Source organism: Salvelinus sp. IW2-2015, unplaced genomic scaffold, assembly GCF_002910315.2.
Source record: "Salvelinus sp. IW2-2015 unplaced genomic scaffold, ASM291031v2 Un_scaffold2333, whole genome shotgun sequence".
Taxonomy (NCBI): domain Eukaryota; kingdom Metazoa; phylum Chordata; class Actinopteri; order Salmoniformes; family Salmonidae; genus Salvelinus; species Salvelinus sp. IW2-2015.
The window spans coordinates 190,082-210,194 of NW_019943658.1; the positions used below are offsets into that span (position 1 = coordinate 190,082).

Below are 20,113 nucleotides of genomic sequence, written 5' to 3' on the forward strand. Positions count from 1 at the left end.
CATAACGACATGAATGATCACTCTGAACATCCATTCTAACCACGACAGAAGAGAGGCGGACAACTCCCTAACAGAAACACCTTTTCAACAGAGACCCTGACGACACACTGAGTGAATATATATATATATGATTGGCAAATTGTTCCCGAATGAGTGAGGCGTCCATGTGGCAAAAATTAGCATTTCAATTTGTTATAATTATCAACTGTGTGTTGTCATCTCAGTCGACCCCCCACTTCCCTTTTGTACAACCCAAGCCCGATGCCGGTTATCCCACTTAGGGAAACTCCTTATCATTCCGCATTTAAGCTATTCTACTGTTGTTTATGCATTTCTGTGAAATTACTTAGTAAGTTAACATAAATATTTAAGACAATTGATGTATGGATGACTCATAAATGAGACTGGTTCGTGTAGATAACCAGCAATTTACGACTAACGAGGTAAATAATAAGTCATTAATCAGAAGACCATTGATCAGATATGAAAAATGTATTACGAAAATTATAACTTTGAATTTAAATATTTTTCCTTGTGCCCCGACTTCCTAGTTAATTACATACATGATTAATCAGTTTAATCGCGTAATACTAATTACAAGAATCTTTGATTAAAAAACTAAAAGTGCCGAGCACTGTGGCCAGTTGCTTCCGCTGCCGAGGCACGGAGCTGGTTGCTTCACCTAAGGTATTTGGCAAGTCGTGCACTCGATGAAGCATTGGGCCAGTTGCTTCACCTAAGCTATTTGGCCAGTTGCCACCACTTGCCGAGGCATTATGGTGGCTGTTTCCGCTGCCGAGCATTATAGTGGTCGGTTCCGCGGCACTGGACGGTTGCTTCACCCAAGGTATTTGGGCCAGTAGTGGCGCTTGCTGAGGCATTGTGGTGGCTGCTTCTGAGGCACGGAACCGTAGCTTCACCTGCAGAGGCACAGAGCCAGTTGCTTCCGCTTCATTGTGGCCAGTTCCTTTTAATTATTTTGGGAATATAGCTATAATACCTAGGAAGAAAAAGAAAGTTTCAAATCGTAAAATGCCAGCATTTGAAGTTCTGGGATTTAGACAGAGTTATTTTATCTGAATTAAATGTGTAGAACAAAACACACCTTTAGTGGAGGATAACAGGTTATCCCTCCAATTAGCAGGCAACAAATCCAAGAAATTCTAAATAAAAACAAAAACATCCTAGTCAGTTAAATCCTAGTCAGCTACCTGTAAAACATGGAAGACAAGGGAAACAAACTAGAACCATACAACTTACCTCAAAGTCACTTCAAAAATCACAGCCAGTATTCTGAACTAATTGTAGCTGGAAAGCATTACCAGGAGATTCCCTTATTGTATCTGATTGTCTTTTTAGCTGTGCCTTACAAAGGAATCCTAGACCCTTCTAATCTGGCTGGTTAATTAGGTACATCTGCAAGCCACTGAACATAATTTCCATTGGTCCAATTTCACAATTAGATTAGGTGCGCTTGATTTCATCAGCTGGTGTGCTGGAGGTTTGCACATCATGGACAAATTCAATGGTTTTAAAGAGTGAACTCTACCCACCCATTGCACTGGGTGAGCTTAATCAATTGCGCCTTTTATTTCATGCTAATTAAGTTCCTGCCAGGGGCTTTGCAGGTGCAACCTCAGTGGTCCAGTAGAAGTGTGTTGTGAAAAAATATATTTAAGATTTTTCAAAGTAGCCTCACTTGCCTTGATGACAGCTTTGCACACCTTGGCATTCTCTCAACCAGCTTCAACTGGAATGCTTTTCAACAGTCTTGAAGGAGTTCCCACATTTGCTGAGCACTTGTTGGCTGCTTTCCTTCACTCCGTGGTCCAACTCATGCCAAACCATCTCAATTGGGTTGAGGTCGGGTGATTGTGGAGGGCAGGTCATCTGATGCAGCACTCCATCACTCTCCTTCTTGGTCAAATAGACCTTACACAGTCTGGAGGTGTGTTGGGTCATTGTCCTATTGAAAACAAACGATAGTCCCACTAAGCACAAACCAGATGGGATGGCGTATCGCTGCAGAATGTGTGGTTGCCATTCTGGTAAAATGTGTCTTGAGTTCTAAATATATCACAGACAGTGTCACCAGCAAAGCACCATCACACCATCCACACCATCACACCTCGTCCTCCATGCTTCAAGGTGGAAACCAGACATGCGGAGATCATCCGTTCACCTACTCTGCGTCTCAGAAAGACGCGGCGGTTGGACCCAAAAATCTTACATTTGGACGCATTAGACCAAAGGACAGATTTCAACCGGTCTAATGTCCATTGCTCGTGTTTCTTGGCCCAAGCAAGTCTCTTCTTATTGGTGTCCTTTGATGGTGGTTTCTTTGCAGCAATTCGACCATGAAGGCCTGATTCACGCGGTCTCTTCTGAACAGTTGATGTTGAGATGTGTCTGTTACTTGACCTCTGTGAAGCATTTATTTGGGCRGCAATTTTTGAGTCTGGTCACTCTCATGAACTTATCCTCTTCCGCAGAGGTAACTCTGGGTCTTCCTTTCCTGTGGTGGTCCTCATGAGAGCCACTTTGATGATGAAACTTTCAGTTCTTGAAATGTTCTGGATTGACTGCCCTTCATGTCTTAAAGTAATGATGGACTGTCATTTCCCTTTGCTTATTTGAACGGTTCTCACTATAATATGAATTTGGTCTTTTTTCCAAATAGGGCTATCTTCTGTATACCACCCCTACCTTGTCACAACACAACTGACGCGTTAAGAAGGAAAGAAATTCCACAAATTAACTTTTTCCAAGGCACACCTGCTAAAGCCAATTATTTCATGCCCAAAAATGCATCCGCTTTGATCACGCAGACCTTCGTCCACATGATCAGGCGGCTTGATGAAAGGCTCCCTGTTAACCAGCTACACTTTTGATACAGTGGTGGTCAGTGCCATTTAAGATGAGGGAGGACGATTTTTTTTCATGAGCATAGCCTTATTCCTATTCCAGCATATTGGATGACTCTCATTCATATTCCATTCACCCAGTTCAATATAACATTGATAGGTTTCGGCTACTACATGATACTCAAATTTTCCCTACACCCATCATGAGGTTGCTACAATCTAGCCTATGAATAAAAGTTTACAACGTAGGTGCACACAGGTCYAGAGACAAATTTGAGGTGACCGACAGTGGCACATGGACAGACAGTGATATTCAATGCCGCCTTGCACACTCTTGCCTGCATCTAGCTGATATAGGATGTAATCATTCGTCCAACCATTACAAATTAGAGTTTCTAATTTGGATAAATTCAGGTATGTTTATCCTTGTTTTGTTCCATTTGCATCCGTTTAAGAAACGTTTTTTAACAGAATCTGCGTAATGAATACACTCCTGATCATGCGTAAGCACAGTTCACTTTCATAGCAGCCATGTTGTATTCCTTCCTTTAATGCACAAACACATCAGCTGTATGTGACCAGGCAACAAAAAAAAATCCAGGCCAAACCGCTACACACAGCCTACATCGTTGTCACCATATTAGCTAAAGTAACTTCATAGTCAGCATAGCTAATAGAACTAACATGTTAGTAAACCTTCTACAATCATGCAGTAACATTACAGTGTAAGCAGTTACACCGGCGTGCCCTGGTGGGAATACATTTGTAAAACCAAAAGCTTACCTTGACTTGGAAGAGTTCCAGTGTTGTGTTGGAAAGTCATAGCCAGTTAGCTAATATAGCATCCCTCTGTTTGAGCAGGGTGTTTCAGTAGGCTAAACTAGCTAGCTGCATTTGCTAGCTAAGTAACTGCAAGTGAACAAAAAAAACTATCTCTCTCTCTTTTTCTCTCTTGCTTCTCCTTAATTTTGGAAGAAATGTATTTGTTCAAAACTGTTCAACTATTTCTCTCTCTTTGATTCAACTACTCACCACATTTTATATAATGCAGTGCTAGCTAACTGTAGTTTATTCTTTCAGTACTAGATTAATTCTCTGATCCGGTGAACAAAATGTCAGTTCATGCAACGAAAGCTCTGATAGTTTGGAGGATGTCCTCCGGAAGTTGTCATAATTACTGTGTAAGACTATGGAAGGGGGTGAGAACCATGAGCCAATGTATGTACCCAAAGGAGGATGGAAGCTAGCTGTCCTCCGGCTACARCATGGTGCTACCCTACAGAGTGCTGTTGAGGCTACTGTAGACCTTCTTTGCAAAATAGTGTGTTTTAATAAATTATTTGGTAACATGATTATATTTTTGGTATAGTTTTGTCTAAAAAGGATAACTTTTTAAATGTTTGGAAAATATTATTTATATATAATTCACTGAGGAGGATGGTCCTCCCCTTCCTCCTCTGAGGAGCATCCACTGTTTTGATACCAATTGGTATTGAACGTCGTCACCCTTTCATTCTTCTTCATGAAACTGATCTCAGGCAGACGTTAACCCTCGGGTTTTAATTCACACCTTTTTCTGTTTATCCCACAGAATGATAGGGTTTCTTCAACAAAAAGACAACAACATTTTCGGTAGCTTTGGCCATTCTGCTATTCTGGCAGCGAAAACTGCACACTCGCACTGGTAGCTAGCTACTGCTTAGCAAGGAAAATTGAAATAAATTGCACTAACTGGACACAAAAATAAAGTTCTAAAACCAAGAAAACTATTTATAATCTACCTCCTCCGTCTCCTGTAATTTGAAGAAACAAATTTTAATTGAATAATATTCKAAAAATGCTCAACTATACCTTTACACTCCTAATCTCTATCCAATAAGGTCACCAACTCACCAAGCTTCACAACCCCAATACAACACAGGTTCATTCTCTGATCCTAATCCTATGATTGGATGGACAACATGTCAGTTCATACAGCAAAAGCTTTGATTGGTTGGAGGTCATCCTCTGGAAGTTGTGTTAATTAACATGTAGGTCTATGGAAGGAGGTAAGGCCGACGAGCCTCCTAGGTTTTGTATTGAAGTCAATGTAGCCAGATGAAAATGTAAGCTAGCTGTCCTCCAGCTAAACCATGGTGCTACCCCAAAGAGTGCTGTCAAAGTAACCATAGATCTTCATTGCAAAACAGTGTGTTTTAATAAATTATTTGGTGACATATGAATATAGTTAGTATAGTTTTATCTAAAAAGGATGACTGTTTTATGTTTCACTATTTTTATTTTTATGAAATTTCAATGAGGATGGTCCTCCCTTTCCTCCTCTGTGGAGCGTCTACTGGCCCATAGAGACCATTTTTTTTTATGGTGGAGATATACTATTATAGTGATATACTGACTATTGAACCTCACCCGTACACACAGCCTTTCAGGATGAGACTTGAGAGCTGTTGATGGCTGAAATAGTTTGAGGTGTCAGATAGTTGCTAGTGATCTCTCGCTCTCTTTCTCTCCACTCGAGTCTTTTCCTCAGAAGTCTGCCCTTGTCTCCAGATGTGGTAGCGCAAGGTTAAGGCTTGTCTGTATTCTGTTTTACACCTCAGACCCCTAGATTTCCTCCTGCAGACACAGTCTAAAACCTACACCTCAACCAGTTTACCCTCTTRGCAAGACCAGATTTTTTTTTTTAAAGCAAACAATTCACACAGGTTCTGTAAAGGAGTGTTCTTCACTGTTGCTAGTCATACAACTGGCCTCAACTCTGTGAGGTCAGAAACTCCAAATCCCTTGTGTTTTAATGACCGGCTACAGAGTGAAGTTGCACTCAGAGAACGGCAGGGAATATTGTACAGGGTCAATGTGCAAGGATGCTTCAAATAACTAGGCCTACTCATCTCTACCCTTAGGTGTGTAATAATAGCAGTGTAGTTACTAAAATGTCCAACAGGGTATTTCAAAACCCCTCTTATYACAGTCATGGCTCAGACTGAACACTCTTTAAGATTATAGACATAAGGCCTTTGTATTAATGAGTGTATGGTTTTAACAAGTAGGACTATGGAAGCATCTCACCCTACAAATACATAATTACAATAGTATAGTTACTATATAGCACACTGCCACATTGTCCCCTAGGGGAGGCATGCACTAACAAAACAAAATGCAAAATAAAAGAAGCAGAATTGTATGTCTTTGGAATGAGCTAAGGGCCCATTATATCTGTCTGTAATGAGCAAAGGGCTCCTTATCTCTGTCTGTAATGAGCTAAGGGCTCCTTATCTCTGTCTGGAATGAGCTAAGGGCTCCTTATCTCTGTCTGGAATGAGCTAAGGGCTCCTTATCTCTGTCTGGAATGAGCTACGGGCTCCTTATCTCTGTCTGGAATGAGCTACGGGCTCCTTATCTCTGTCTGGAATGAGCTACGGGCTCCTTATCTCTGTCTGGAATGAGCTAAGGGCTCCTTATCTCTGTCTGGAATGAGCTACGGCTCCTATCTCTGTCTGGAATGAGCTACGGGCTCCTTATCTCTGTCTGGAATGAGCTACGGGCTCCTTATCTCTGTCTGGAATGAGGCTACGGGCTCCTTATCTCTGTCTGGAATGAGCTACGGGCCACTTGTCTCTGCCTGGAATGAGCTAAGTTCCCCTTGTCTCTGTCTGTAACCGTGTCACTTTCGTCACTGGGAGAACCGTAAAACATTTTGTCCAGATTACTATGTGGCTTGCACTGTATGTGATTTTAGGACAAAAATGCACACTAAAACAGACCTGATCCTGCAGAAAAGCCTAGATCTTAACATCTATGTTTATTCGACCAGGGATTTTGTCCTGCATTGAAACGCGTTCACAAAAATGGATGCTGGACCAGACATTGAAATTACACCCCACACTATCCAAGAAAACCCTTAAAGCGGCAATCAGCAGTTGAACCATAACCAAACAGTTGATACAAAACAAGGCGTTTCCCCAGTTTCAGTAAAAAGCTGAGTGATGGGACTGGAGAAATATAACCAGTCTCAAATTCATAGACAGAGCAAATTCAAGAACTGACCATCCAGGATTTCAAAAGTATAGTTTTAACAATGTTTTGAGGCTATACAGTGGTTGTTTACATTTACTTTGTAAACATTGGAGTATAACAAGCTCATATTTTGGGTTCTGTATGGGGTTTGACAGTTGAACTAAGCTCATGAGGCATTTATGAGTTATATTCTTCAAGAATCAATGGGTACATATCATATAATTTATGTCAAAAAATTGATGTAGCAACTACAGATTGCCCTTTTTAACACAAAGAACAGACCAGCAAGAGATTGAACAAGATCAGTCTGCTACAGCAGAGGGCAATGGTATTTGTCATTGTAACACACAACCAGGCCGCTGGTGTCAGCGCCGATATATATAAATATATACATCAAGACATATTGGTTATCTACCATATTTACCTTTTCAATATGGCTTTACTCCCTGTCCACAGTCTGGAAATTGAAATATGAAATCAGCCAATATCAGATGCAAGCTTGTATCTCTATATATCGACCACCCACAGTCAATATTAGGCCCCACCAAAACAAATCTATCCAATCCATATGCATATCACACACATCATGTGCATTTACATATGGGCAACCAGGCAAGCTGTTTATACCTGTGCATATGCAAAAATACATCAAGTGTGGCTGTAACAGTTGGGTGGTTAAGTTAGTTTAAACCGTGTGGCTGTGGATCTGTCTGGAATTGAATGGCCCCAGCCTTTATATAGTGAATGGCTGTGGCTTCAGTGGGACAATGGTAGGCTGTCATTAATCTCTGTCACATAATGAGTCTCGGTGCTGTTCCCAGTCACTCGATTTGTAGTGTGTGGTAGACCTGGGCTGTAGTTTGGGGTTTGTGGGGGTGGGAGTTTGAGGCGAGCAGCCGAGGAGCTGAACCTCTCAGCAACTCAGATCCAGGGTCTCCGCTACATGCCACTGGCTGGGGCCTGATTTAAATCCAATCACAACTTATAGACAATGTCTTATTTAGAGAGATATATTGCTTCTATTCTGACCCGTTTGTTTTTTTGGTATTTCTGTTGGATTATTTATACTACACTGATGATGGTGGGGATGGAATCGAATTCAGGGGAATTTCAGGATTGATTCCTTAAGACCGAAATGGGGGGGAAATTAACGGTTGGAATTCAGAATAATTGGCGTGAATGAATATAACTCTTACAGGATTTAACTTAGCATGCACATACAGGAACTGCCAAATAAAGGAAACACTTGCATAAATGAGGGATATAACGTATATTGAAAGCAGGTGCTTCCACACCATAGACATTAAAAACCAGTTCCACACAGGTGTGGTTCCTGGTCCCCATCATGCTTAGGGTCATGTATAAAAAAAGCTGGACAGGCCCAGTTGACCTTTTGTTTTGTTTGTGGCAAGATCTGAGATCTTTGACTCAACCAAATTGAATGAAGATGTTTTATGATGGTGTTTCCTTTAGTTTGGCAGTTACCTGTACACCACAACAATAACAATGCCAGAAATAGCCTATGTTTCTACTAATATTTCTCAACTCAAAGCCTATATTCATTTTCAAACCAGCACTTTTCTTTTTTTCAATACACAATATTCGTGGTGTGATGATGATGTTAGGTCCATTCTAGATCAAATGTAGTAGTCCCTGTGCAATTAAAGGGGCTACATAGAAGATGAATTCCATTTTTAGAAACCTTCTTACACATCCCTACTTGTTTCATTTCATTGGGTTCCGCCATATGGGTTGTGTGTACATGTATGTATGCCACATCGAGTGTGTATGTTTGTGTGGGTGTGTTTTTGCCAGTTCCTGTGCCTGTCGGGTGTGTGGGGTTGTTATGTGATGGTGTCCAGGAAAGTGGAAGTGGCACAAGTTGACATTCGATTCCCTAACCAATCACATTGTCTGACCATTGTGTGTATCTGATTGGGAGGGGGATGACTACAGTATATATTGACCATGGAGGGATATACAGTGAAGAAGGCATTGAAAGAAGGAGAGAAAGAACCAAAGTTCTACTACTACCACTCACTGGTAGTTCAAGAAAGCAGCAAGACAAAACCCATAAACAACATGAAGTCTCTGCCTCTCCTGACCATTTGTGCCGTTCTATCGGTCTCCCTGTCCATGAACGGTAAGTTGGGAAAGCATATTGTGTTGTTTCATCATAACTTCTGATTGTGACAATGTATTCTGAACGAGAGAACTACGTAACACGTTTTATAATAAGACATAAACGCTCATACATGCTTAGAACGAGCCAATGTGATTTTCTCTGTTCAACAGATCTGGCTCCTGATGTGGTTCTCGATCCTGCTCCTGACCCTGCCGCTGAACCAGCACCAGCCGCAGACTCTCCGCATCTTCATCAGCTTCCTCCTCGGCCTCCGACTCATCAGCCTCTGCTCAGACTCCTCGGATTCGGACTCTTCTCTCCTCTTCAGAGTCTTCTTCTTCAGAGTCAGCTAGTGCTGAAGGTCTGGCATCTCTCTAACTAACTCTAAATGGTGTCATTGCTCAGCAGTGTGCTGATGTAAAGTTAACAGATCCATTGAAGTCTGAAACGTTGTTCCCTCTGCTGCTATTGGACCAGGTCTCTCTTGGAAAAGAGATATTATCTCAATGAGAAAAAACCTGTATAAATAAAGGTAAAATAAAATGTTAAAATAAAATTGATCTAGCAGATAGTGTATGCAGTGTATGCAGATCTGCATAGAAACGGAAGAGGGTAGCCTTCTTTTGTGTTTGTATATGCAATGTTATCAGTTTAAGGAAATGTGTAAGAGTATGTGTACAAGGTTTGTATTGACATTTACAAAAAATGGGAAGTAAAACTGTTCATAAATATAGGCTACCGTAGCTGCATAAAAAAGCAAAACCACATTTGTACTGTGTAAGGGTTGAAGTGCGTGTGTGTGTGGTGTGTGTGTGTGTGTGCGTGCGTGCGTGCGTGCGTGTGTGTGTGTGTGTGTGTGTGTGCGTGCGTGCGTGCGTGCGTGCGTGTGTGTGCGTATGTATTCCAGTTACGGCAGAGGACCCAGCTGCAGCTACAGAGCCAGACGTGATTATGAAGAGAGACCTGGCCTCAGTGCTGCTGAGGAGGAAGAGGGCGGCTGGACCTGCAGCTGCTGCCTTCACCCTCACCCAGGTGGAGAGGTAGGCTCCAATACACTTTTAGAACTAGAAATTCTAGAACACACACACTTCTAGAACACATCACAGAACTACTCTACCATTGCTCTATAGCAAATGTACAAGCTAATAGACTATTCTACATTAAGACAACATTCTCTATAGCAAATAGACAAATGCCCTACCACTACTGTACACTACTTCAATACTACAGCACTTTTACTCAAGCTTTTTGCTACCATCACTCAACACTACACTACACACACTCTACTATGGCTATCTGCCAGCAAACAGCTGTCACAAACATGTCAAATGTGACCTACTATAATTAGGGGTGTTCYCTTTTCCTGAATGCCTCATTTAGTCATTTAACAGTCAAGGGTGTTACCTCACATGATTTGGTGTTAGAATGTGTGACGTTGCAATGATGCTTGGGGYAAAGTGTGTGGAATGTTAATTGCATCGTCACCGCCAAGAAGCCAAATAATCTGTTTACATTTCACCCTACACATGTTTACATTTAGGCAACACTCTTACTGTACTTCATACAAGCCAAATGACTGGAGCAAAATATACAGAATATCACTGCTGTCTTGTAAAAAAAATCACATGAAACAAATTGATAAAGTACATTTATCCTACAGTTATGTGTAATTGATGAGAAGTCAATTAACCCCAACTTTCTCTCTCTCTCGTCCAGTCTGAGTGAGGTGTGCGAGCTCAACCTGGCCTGTGAGCACATGGCGGAGACAYCAGGCATCGTTMCAGCATACACCGCATACTATGGACCACCTCCCTTCTAAACAGACTCTTTACTARGCAAACTGGAGAGAGAGAAAATACTCTCTTCCATTTCACCATCATGAAGCTACATTCTTGAGAAGGGATCAACCACTCCRAACAGTGTCCTTATAAGGGCATAGAAAACAAACACAAACAGGTTTCGTCCACGTTTTAGGGAGCAGACCGAGTTATGGGACTTTGCGAGACCAGCCACAAGTGAAATTGGGAGCTACAGTACTCGTAGTGCTGGCTGTAACTATATGTTTTGGGTAATGTAATAAAAGGCATGTCTGATCCAAGKTTTTGTAATATTGAGGAGAAGCTATAAGCATYTAGGAACTGAGTCCTGTGGTTATAAGGGCCTGCTAATGTAAATTGCTCAACACAATATCACYAAGAATGGTGCTAAAACCGCAAATGTATTGTATCATAAATGTATTCATCTTTATATGTTTTGTAGTATTAGGTAGGCTAAAGCGCACATTATCATTTATCTGCAATGTATTATAACCATAAATATGAAATTATTGTTTCCTGTTGGTAGTGTAACTATTGCTGATAGTCAATACTGTCATAGATTTGTATTGATTGATTTAGTGATGATAACAATCTTATAAGGAGGGGTTTAGAAAGAGTGAGGACATCACAGTTTGTATGCAAACTCAAACCTTGTTGATGCCACTTMYKRWKRMMRRTMSKKKWWAYMMSRMYAWWAAYMMGYYYAKKWTTTWAWWWTTRSMMMTTMGGMMMTTTRRTTATAGCAAATTGAGTACAGTATTGGGACCTAGACCATGTAGGCTTCTATACCAGTCTGTCTCAATTGCCCTCTTCGGTATTTGTTTGAATAAGTATTTTTTTTATACCTAAAGACAAGATATTAACACATGAGGGTATAGCTCACTGACTGTCATCCCTACTTCTACAGACTGTCCACCACAGGAGGTTGGTGGCACCTTGATTGGGGAGGACGGGCTCGTGGTAATGGACGGAGAAGAATGAATGGAATGGTATCAAATACATTCCATTTGCTCTGTTCCAGCCATTATTATGAACCGTCCTCCCTTCAACAGCCCTTCAACTGCTGAGTTTCCACATGGGAAAAACTATTTTCATGGCACTTCGATACTMAAGTTACTTTTCAGTAGAGGGCTAGGAAAACTTAACAGGTTAYGAGAATATGCGTAACAGGTTAGAAGACCGAGGTTAAAGGTTGGGAAAAGGGTTAGGGTTAGCAAAAATGCTCTCTTAACCTGCTACGAAAATCACTTTGTATCGAAGTGCKGTGAAAAGAGTGTMTATTCTGTCCTGTCCACACATCCACTTTATAATACAGTATAGTATGTAATCCTTRTTATAACCATAGRCTGGCCTGMTGGTATTCACGTGACCYCGCGTCCACAGATCAACCTACGATCTGTGTGAAYCTAGCCACAATAGGAGAATTTGCGGTTTGCCTTTAAAATAAATGTCCCCATTGAAAGTGATTCAAAACAATGCAAATCGTTGATTCATGCCATATTTGGACTAGATCGTGCTAAACAAGGTCGGAATGTTGTTATATGCAATTTTTTTTTAATACAATAATTTGTTAATTTCACACCAAAAGTTAAAATCAGTTGAAATCGCACTGTGGATGTATTAGACTTTAGAATTGCATTGGTGGCATAATTATATGCACTGTACAGCCTTACATATGGATATTGGGACTATGAAATGGGGTATCAGCCTGCTCAGTGACACTCACAGAACACAACTTTGTAGAATTTACACAAATATTCACATTGCAGGACTTGACTGACGGAAATCCCCTTTCCAGTCAGTCTATTGTGCATATTGGACATTCATATTGCACTGTACAGRGTAACCTATGGACTGTGCACCCATGAAATGGGGTATAAGCCAACTCACTGACACTCACAGAAGACAAATGTGTAGCCTTTACACAAATATTAGTGTTTGTATCCGTTTACATCACTTTCCATGGGAAACCTTTATTTTGAAGGCCACTAAAATCCACTATTGTGGCMAAACCTTATMGTGTCTWGTGTCATACAGTTCTACTTACGAACGGGGAAATAACGGGGAATTYGGAGTGAAAAYAAGTACCGTTTTGGAATTACGACTTTGTGGAAAATATGGAGTTTCTCATAGGAAGCCCCTTTTCTTCTCCTGTTGGACAAAGAATTGGTAAGTCGGGAGAAATATTCCAGAAAGTTGTTCAATGCGGAGRCATCAAGCTAATTATGCGTCGCTCGATCTGCAACGTTGAATAACATCGCAACTAAACTTTAGAAACTTGCAAATTGTATCTATCCAGCTAGCTATTTATTTCTGTTCAAACGTTTAATAAATTTTGTGAGAGTTACAGGGCTGTTTTGTTATAGAGGTTCAGACCGAAAAATAGGAATTGCAGCTACTTTTACTTGCTAGGTACTATATACGAAAGTTAATGTGAATTTATGGTCGATATCTGCCTTGAAAGATGTGTTCTCAAACCAATAAAATTCTAGAAGCAGTCTAAAGTACCCMTATCGCTCATGTGATTCGTAATCTGTGGTGACATGACAGCAATATTGACGAATCACTGATGGCAATGGGTGGGTTTAGTGGCATAGAAGTTGTTGCTTAGTTCCTTATTCAAAACCTTGACTCACAAACCGTTTAAACTAGGCTCCATTTCAAGACAGAAATTATTATCAGCCTAACCAATGAACATTTCACAATTTATGCCCAAAGAATTTAAATCCTAGATATCTGGTTTCTTAACTGACATAGCATTATTGCAGTCAAAGTTGGTCAACTTAGACATCATGTCTTGAAGGGCCTTTATGGCATACATAAACAGATTATGTCATTGATATCAACAAACTGTCTARATCAAATGCAGATCATGTTTTTATGTCACAGGTCTTTTGATGGKGATGAGCTATGGAAAGTTATGTCTACTGTCTCGTCTAGTGAACGTGTTGACATCCTTGCTGACCTTACGTTCCTGACATCACACACACACAAACTCCTCTTACTTCATCCACTTTGCCCTCTCTCTCTCACATGGCATATATGCTTAGACTTCCCCGGAGGGAATGCGAACAGAAGCAGCTGACAGTCACATGAAATCGGGGGAGAGAGAGAGAGAGAGTGGCTTGCTTTGGCAATGTTAACATGTGTTTCCCATGCCAATAAAGCCCCTTGAATTGAATTGAGTGGGGGAAGGTGTGAGTGAGAGGGAAATGAGGGAGATTAGCAGAGAATTATAAGGACCAACTCAAGGGGRCACAGAGTGGAGTGCAACGAGGATGAAATGGGAACAAACATTCCTCAATAAATGCCATTTAGCTGAGTTTAGATAATTTGCTGGATTGTAAATACTTTAACCTGAATCATTATTCAATTAAAATCAACCAGCAATTGTTTATAACAATTACATTAGGCCAATGCCTGCTGAATAGATTTTACAGTAGGCCTATGTTTACGGTCGCTCATAGGCTAGGTGCTATTCTGTGTGTTATCTTGATATCGAGCTGCATTGATATGTATTGATAAGTATCGATAATGCTGGGTAATAAAATGTGACTTTGTAGTCTGCCTATCTGCATAATCATCCATGTTGTGTGTCTATCTGCATACAGTAGGCATGATAATCATTCATGTTGTGTGTCTATCTGCATACAGTAGGCATGATTAATCATCCATGTTGTGTGTCTATCTGCATACAGTAGGCATGATTAATCATTCATGTTGTGTGTCTTTCTGCAGTACAGTAGGCATGATTAATCATCCATGTTCTTTGTTGTCTCAGACAGTCATAATAAGAGTATAATATCATATTGTTTGTCGTCTCAGACAGTCATAATAAGGGGATAATATCTCCTGTTGATGTTGACAGAACGAGCCACCAGCGCCYCGCTGCATTCAGAYGACTGGGCCCTTAACATGGAGATATGRGACATCATCAACGAGACAGACGAAGGGTAACTATGGATGGAGTCACAGAGGCCATTTTGTTTTCTATGMTMTTTTTATTGATGACTGTTTTGTACTGCGTCATTTTCGATGTCAAACCGTTAGCACCACTGATAATATGATATCAATAAATACAGTCTTTCTGGGATTTGATGCTGGAAGTGCGTATGTGTGGTTTTCCTCCCTAGACCCAAAGATGCAGTCAAAGCCATAAAGAAGAGGATTGTTGGTAATAGGAGCTTCAGGGAGATCATGTTGGCTTTGACAGTGAGTATTATTTCAGGTCTTTCTATTCCATTTCCTGAGGATTGGAGTTCTCTTGATGGGGAATGTTGAATAATCTGGGTCTCTCACTGGGGATTGAAGAAAACGGGAACTGAGTGACTTCAGGCAGTGACTGAACTAAATGGGGTTATATACAGTACATGCTGCTCAGTGTGTTCCTTGCGGTGGGTGTATTTTCAGTCGTTCCTCCTGTATCTATTTTTAGGTTCTGGAGGCATGTGTAAAGAACTGTGGCCACCGGTTCCATGTTCTAGTGGCGTCCCAGGACTTTGTGGAGGGGGTTCTGGTCCGAGCCATCCTGCCCAAGAACAACCCTCCCACCACCCTGCACGACCGGGTGCTGAGCCTCATACAGGTGGGTTGCATCTCACAGCTGGAGTCTGAAATGGCATCCTTTTCCCTACGTATATAGTGCACCACGTTTGGGCTCTGGTGAATAGGGGGCCATTTCTGACGATCCATTTGGATCATATACAGGCACTGTACAACTCCGCTGTTTATATTGACTGTTGATTTAGCTTGAACATTATTGCAAGACTGTAGAGTCCCTTGTTATAGACTATGATGGTGTTAATGCAGTGATTTAATTATCACGTCAATCGTCTATGGCCATTTATACATAATGTAAAGTCATTGATCAATTAGAGATGATGGAGAAATTGGTTGGAATGACAACATTCATTACAAATTCAGAGCTTTATGGTAGGCAAATGCACGTTTTCTCTGTTCATTCATAAAGTATCTTCCTTTGCTCCTCCCCTGTCAAACTATTCCTCTCTGTCTGTCTGTCCTTCTATCTATCTCTGTCTCTCTGTTTCTCTCTCTCTCTGTTTCTCTCTGTCTGTCTCTCAGGCGTGGGCCGATGCGTTCCGTAGCTCTCCCTCTCTGGGAGGTGTGGTCTGTGTGTACGAGGATCTGAGGAGGCGGGGCCTGGAGTTCCCTATGACCGACCTGGACGCCCTCTCCCCCATCCACACCCCCCTCAGGGTAAGGCTCATAGAGATCCTATAATTTACTGGTGATTTGTTATGTAATTCTATGGTGAACTTTGACCTTTCATGTCTGTTATCTCTGGATAGATCATCATTTATCTTACACACACACCGCCTTCCCACAAAGCATACTCTTTACTATGTTGAGGTTCCGATAGCTCAGTTGGTTGGAGCAGGATGTTTGCATTTCTGCATGAGCCACATGTCTGCTGTTTTGGATCAGATCGTGTGCTAACTGGCGCTATTATTACGTGGCTCTCTTTCTGTCGTTTCCTAGAGCATTCCAGAGAACGACTCCTCTGTTACAGTGCCAGCTCCACCACCTCAGAGTCAGACTCCCCGTGGCCCTGCTGCCCCTGCTGCCTCGTCCCCTACCCAGGCTGCACTGACTGCCGTGCCCCCACAACTCAGCGATGGACCCATCTCCATCTCTCCTGAACAGGTACTGAATAGATCATAAACGCATTACCCTTTTGATYTTGTGGTAATGCTCATGTACACACAGTGTGAGTAGATACTAGCTACAGTTAAACATTGGTTAACTGTGTTTAAAGTGTTGGTTCTGTTTAAGACCACTTTTGACTTATCTCTTCAAGTTGTTGGGAAAAGTGCAGAGGGGAAACTTCTGTACGTACCATCGTGGTTAAAGTGGTAAGGCCTGCCCATCCATGACGACGACGACTCCATAGCCTCTATGATTCTTTGCCTCCTCTCCTCATGTCTTTCCCCAAAGCCTCATTTGAGAAAGCATTGACAAAGAGCCTAAGGATGCTACTGTTGATGAACTTTCAGGCCCAGAAGCTGAGAGTTGACCTGYCTCTGGTCAGGGGGAACCTGACTGTGATGACTGAGATGTTGAACCAGTTGACGCCTGGACAGAACCAGCAGGAGGACTCTGAGCTACTGCAGGTCTGTCTGCATGTCTTTCTTCCTCTCCTGCCTCTCTACTCCCTCTCTTTCTCTCGCTCRYTTTCTTCTTGCGGTCTCTTTCCCTGGTTATTGCCTTCATGTATTCAAATGCGCCTCTGTCATATATTCCAATTCAGTGTAATCAGGGAGTGAATCCTGGATGTTCTCTGACATCCCCCATCTGCCGCACTCTATTTTTCTCTCTTTCTTCTTCTCCCTCTAACCCCCCTCCTGCCCAACCCCCTCTGTTTGTGTGAGCAGCAGTTGTACCAGGTGTGTAGGGAGATGCAGAGCCGTGTGGTGGAGCTGATCCCCAGGCTGGTGGACGAGGGCCTCATAGAGGAGCTGCTGGTCGTCAACGATGACTTAAACAATGCCTTCATCCGCTACGACAGGTAAGGCGGGAACACACACACACACACTAGACTTGGGTTACTTATGATATGTGTATTTGAGTATTTTGAAATAATGTGGCTCGAATCAACTACTTCTATTGGAAGTATTGAAAGTATTTTCAAATAATTTCCTATAAATACCCTACTATTTGAAAGTATTTTCAAATACTTATTTCGAATACTATTTTCAAATACCTGTGTTAAATGCATGGGATTGTATTTGAGTCAGAGAACTACTGTATATGAGTATTTTCAAAGTGATGCCAATACTTTCTAAGTGTATTTCCAAATGCTGTACATTCCAATATTCAACTACTTGTCTTTTCAAATATCCAGGTACTTACCAAATATCTTTGAAAATAATTGAAATACCCTAAATAGTATTTGAACCTAGGTCTGACACACACACACACACACACACATACTCGGCTACTTGCAGTCAGAAAGACACTGAAAATGAGACACGTGTATTACACAGTACAGAGTGTCCATGTTCTGAAGTCTGTACTTTCTCTTCTTCTCCCATGTTGTTTAGGTTTGACAGACTCAATAAGGCCCAGAGAACAGCTACAGAGCAGGTACAGTCATCTTTCACCTTTGTTTTTGTGTTTTACATCTAGTTCAGTAGGGCACAATGTTCAGATATAAATATATTGACGTGTACAGTAAGCAGTAATTTCAGCTCTCTTTAATTGCAACGTTCAATACGCTGCACCATCCTGAACACGACCCAATGTATCCTCTCCCTCTGCCCTATAGCAGACTCCTGCCAGGGCCAACCTCATTGACCTCAGCCCTGTGCCCCAGTCCCTCAGCCAACCAGCAACCACCTCTGTGGCCGCCAGCCAACCCGCATTCAGCGCTCCCTCCAATCAGTGGCAGGCAGCCAACCACAGTGAGTAGCATCTGTTTTGCATCTGTTTTGCAAAACTCTAGGCCTGTCGGGCTCCATTTCTTAATCTCTCGTTAACATTACCAAAGTATGAAAAAACATTGACAAATAGCATATACACAAAAAACCAAAGCCCATATTCAAAAAGTCTCAAGAGTAGGAGTGCTGATCTTGGATCAGATCCTCCCTGTCCATATAATGGTATTCATTATGATCTAAAAGGCAAAACAGACCCTAGATCAGCACTCCAACTCTGAGGCCGTGGTCATTGAATAAGAGAAGGTGATGTTGGTTTCTGTCTCACAACCTGTCTCTGTGTCAGGTGCACCAGAGGAGGATGAGTTTGACATGTTTGCCCAGACCAGGGGCAGCTCTCTGGCCGATCAGAGGAAGAGGTGAGACACCTTCACTGTGGTGCTGTAGGGTGTTCTATCAGTATACAAATATCAAAACACACTGAAGAAATGTACACCAAAGATGACTGTTATACATATTATGGTATGTAGTCCACATGAGGTTGGTAGGCACCTTAATTGGGGAGAACGGGCTTGTGGTAATGACTGGAGCGGAATCAGTGGAACGGTAACAAATACATCAAACGTGGTTTCCATTTGTTTGATGCCATTCCATTTGCTGCGTTCCGGCCATTATTATAAGCCYTCCTCCCCTCAGCAGCCTCCACTGATGTAGTCTTGTGTGTGTCCAGTATGCGGTACGAGGACCCAGGAGCAGTGGAAGGACTGGCTGGAGCCCTGGACACCAGGTTACAGGTCACTGGAGCGGTAATGTTTCTCATTCATTATCTACGGTCAACCTAGCATATCCTACGGAAAGCACAGGGTAGGATATATATTTTTTGGTCTAAAAATACTGACTTAAATGCCTTCAATTTACTGTTGATTTTACGTTCTGAATCATACTGTTACTGCCAGCAATAAGGGTGTAACTTTCCGGAAGGGACTGTTTCGATGCAGACAACAGCAATGAGCCAATGTCCAACACACAGTCCCAGTTAAATAACAGTTACGGAGCTACTCTATTAGCGACGATGCAGAAATGGGTTTGAATGAAAACACGCATTCACACACTGAGGCACTGAGGACTAGACCCCACTAGAAACATCTGCCTTGTGCCGTTCTACTAAGACTCAAACATCCCTCTGTTTCCTTTCTACCCTTCTTCTTCTTTGTTCTGTTTCTCTCCCTCCCCCTCAGATTCCTTCGTCTAAGCCTAGCCCTAAGAACTCCACCCTGGAAGACGTTGACAGATGGCTGTCTGCGGACACAGAAACGGTAAGACGGTGACTTTTTAATGTGGTGTGTTGTCTTGACGTTTCAACAAACATGAATGGGTTGCCATGAGTTGCTACGTGTACTTGTTTCATGTTACAGCAACCAGAGGCTGGGGACAGGGAAGGTCTGACCAGTGAGGGTAAGTCTTWTTTTCCTTCCCTTTTTAACCATCGTTATTGCCAAGATCCTATTTCAGCCTGTGCCAGTAGAAATCAGTGTTGCAAAATACCCACACKATWKKCWCTCTCTCTCCCTCAGAGTTTGACAAGTTTCTGGAGGAAAGGGCGAAGGTGGCCGACCACATTCCCTCAACACGCAGCCTGCCCCCCGTCTCGTCCAGGCCCCCGCCACAATCRGCCCGGCCACAGGAGAGCTCCCATGACCAGCTTTTCTCACTCTGAGAGAACGGCGCACGCACAGCAGAGGTGGACTCKCAGGTCGACACATAGTCTTAGCCAACACATAGGATGAACACGCACAGTGCCTCGCTACCTTTTTAATCATAGTGTTTCTACTTTGAAATGAAGATGTTTTTCAGTCTTCACTTTGTGCTGTTGCTGTAGTTAAAGTCTATGACATG

The 20,113-nt window shown here is 42.1% G+C and overlaps 2 protein-coding genes across 4 annotated transcripts; both read left to right on the forward strand.

The window, feature by feature from the left end:
• The first annotated feature begins 8,899 nt into the window (after positions 1-8,899).
• Positions 8,900-11,169, forward strand: LOC139025173 (osteocalcin 2a-like). The gene is given in 5 exon segments (XM_070440244.1): positions 8,900-9,024; positions 9,177-9,242; positions 9,245-9,367; positions 9,914-10,046; positions 10,723-11,169. Coding segments are annotated over 5 exon segments (486 nt in total). The 5' UTR covers positions 8,900-8,963; the 3' UTR covers positions 10,826-11,169.
• A 1,658-nt stretch (positions 11,170-12,827) lies between these two features.
• LOC112073661 (target of Myb1 membrane trafficking protein) lies at positions 12,828-20,028 on the forward strand. Of its 3 annotated transcripts, none has more exons than XM_024140922.2 (15): positions 12,828-12,992; positions 14,692-14,776; positions 14,957-15,035; positions 15,259-15,408; positions 15,906-16,040; positions 16,323-16,487; positions 16,838-16,954; positions 17,216-17,349; positions 17,885-17,927; positions 18,109-18,244; positions 18,564-18,636; positions 18,948-19,023; positions 19,456-19,533; positions 19,633-19,672; positions 19,792-20,028. In XM_024140922.2, exons 1-15 carry the CDS (start codon positions 12,941-12,943, stop codon positions 19,932-19,934), a joined length of 1,506 nt encoding a protein of 501 aa, XP_023996690.1. In that variant the 5' UTR covers positions 12,828-12,940; the 3' UTR covers positions 19,935-20,028. The 3 variants fall into 3 exon arrangements, with proteins under 3 accessions (XP_023996690.1, XP_023996691.1, XP_023996692.1); XM_024140923.2 differs by having other exon boundaries at positions 18,112-18,244; XM_024140924.2 differs by having other exon boundaries at positions 12,902-12,992; positions 14,649-14,776.
• The last annotated feature ends 85 nt before the right edge of the window (positions 20,029-20,113 follow it).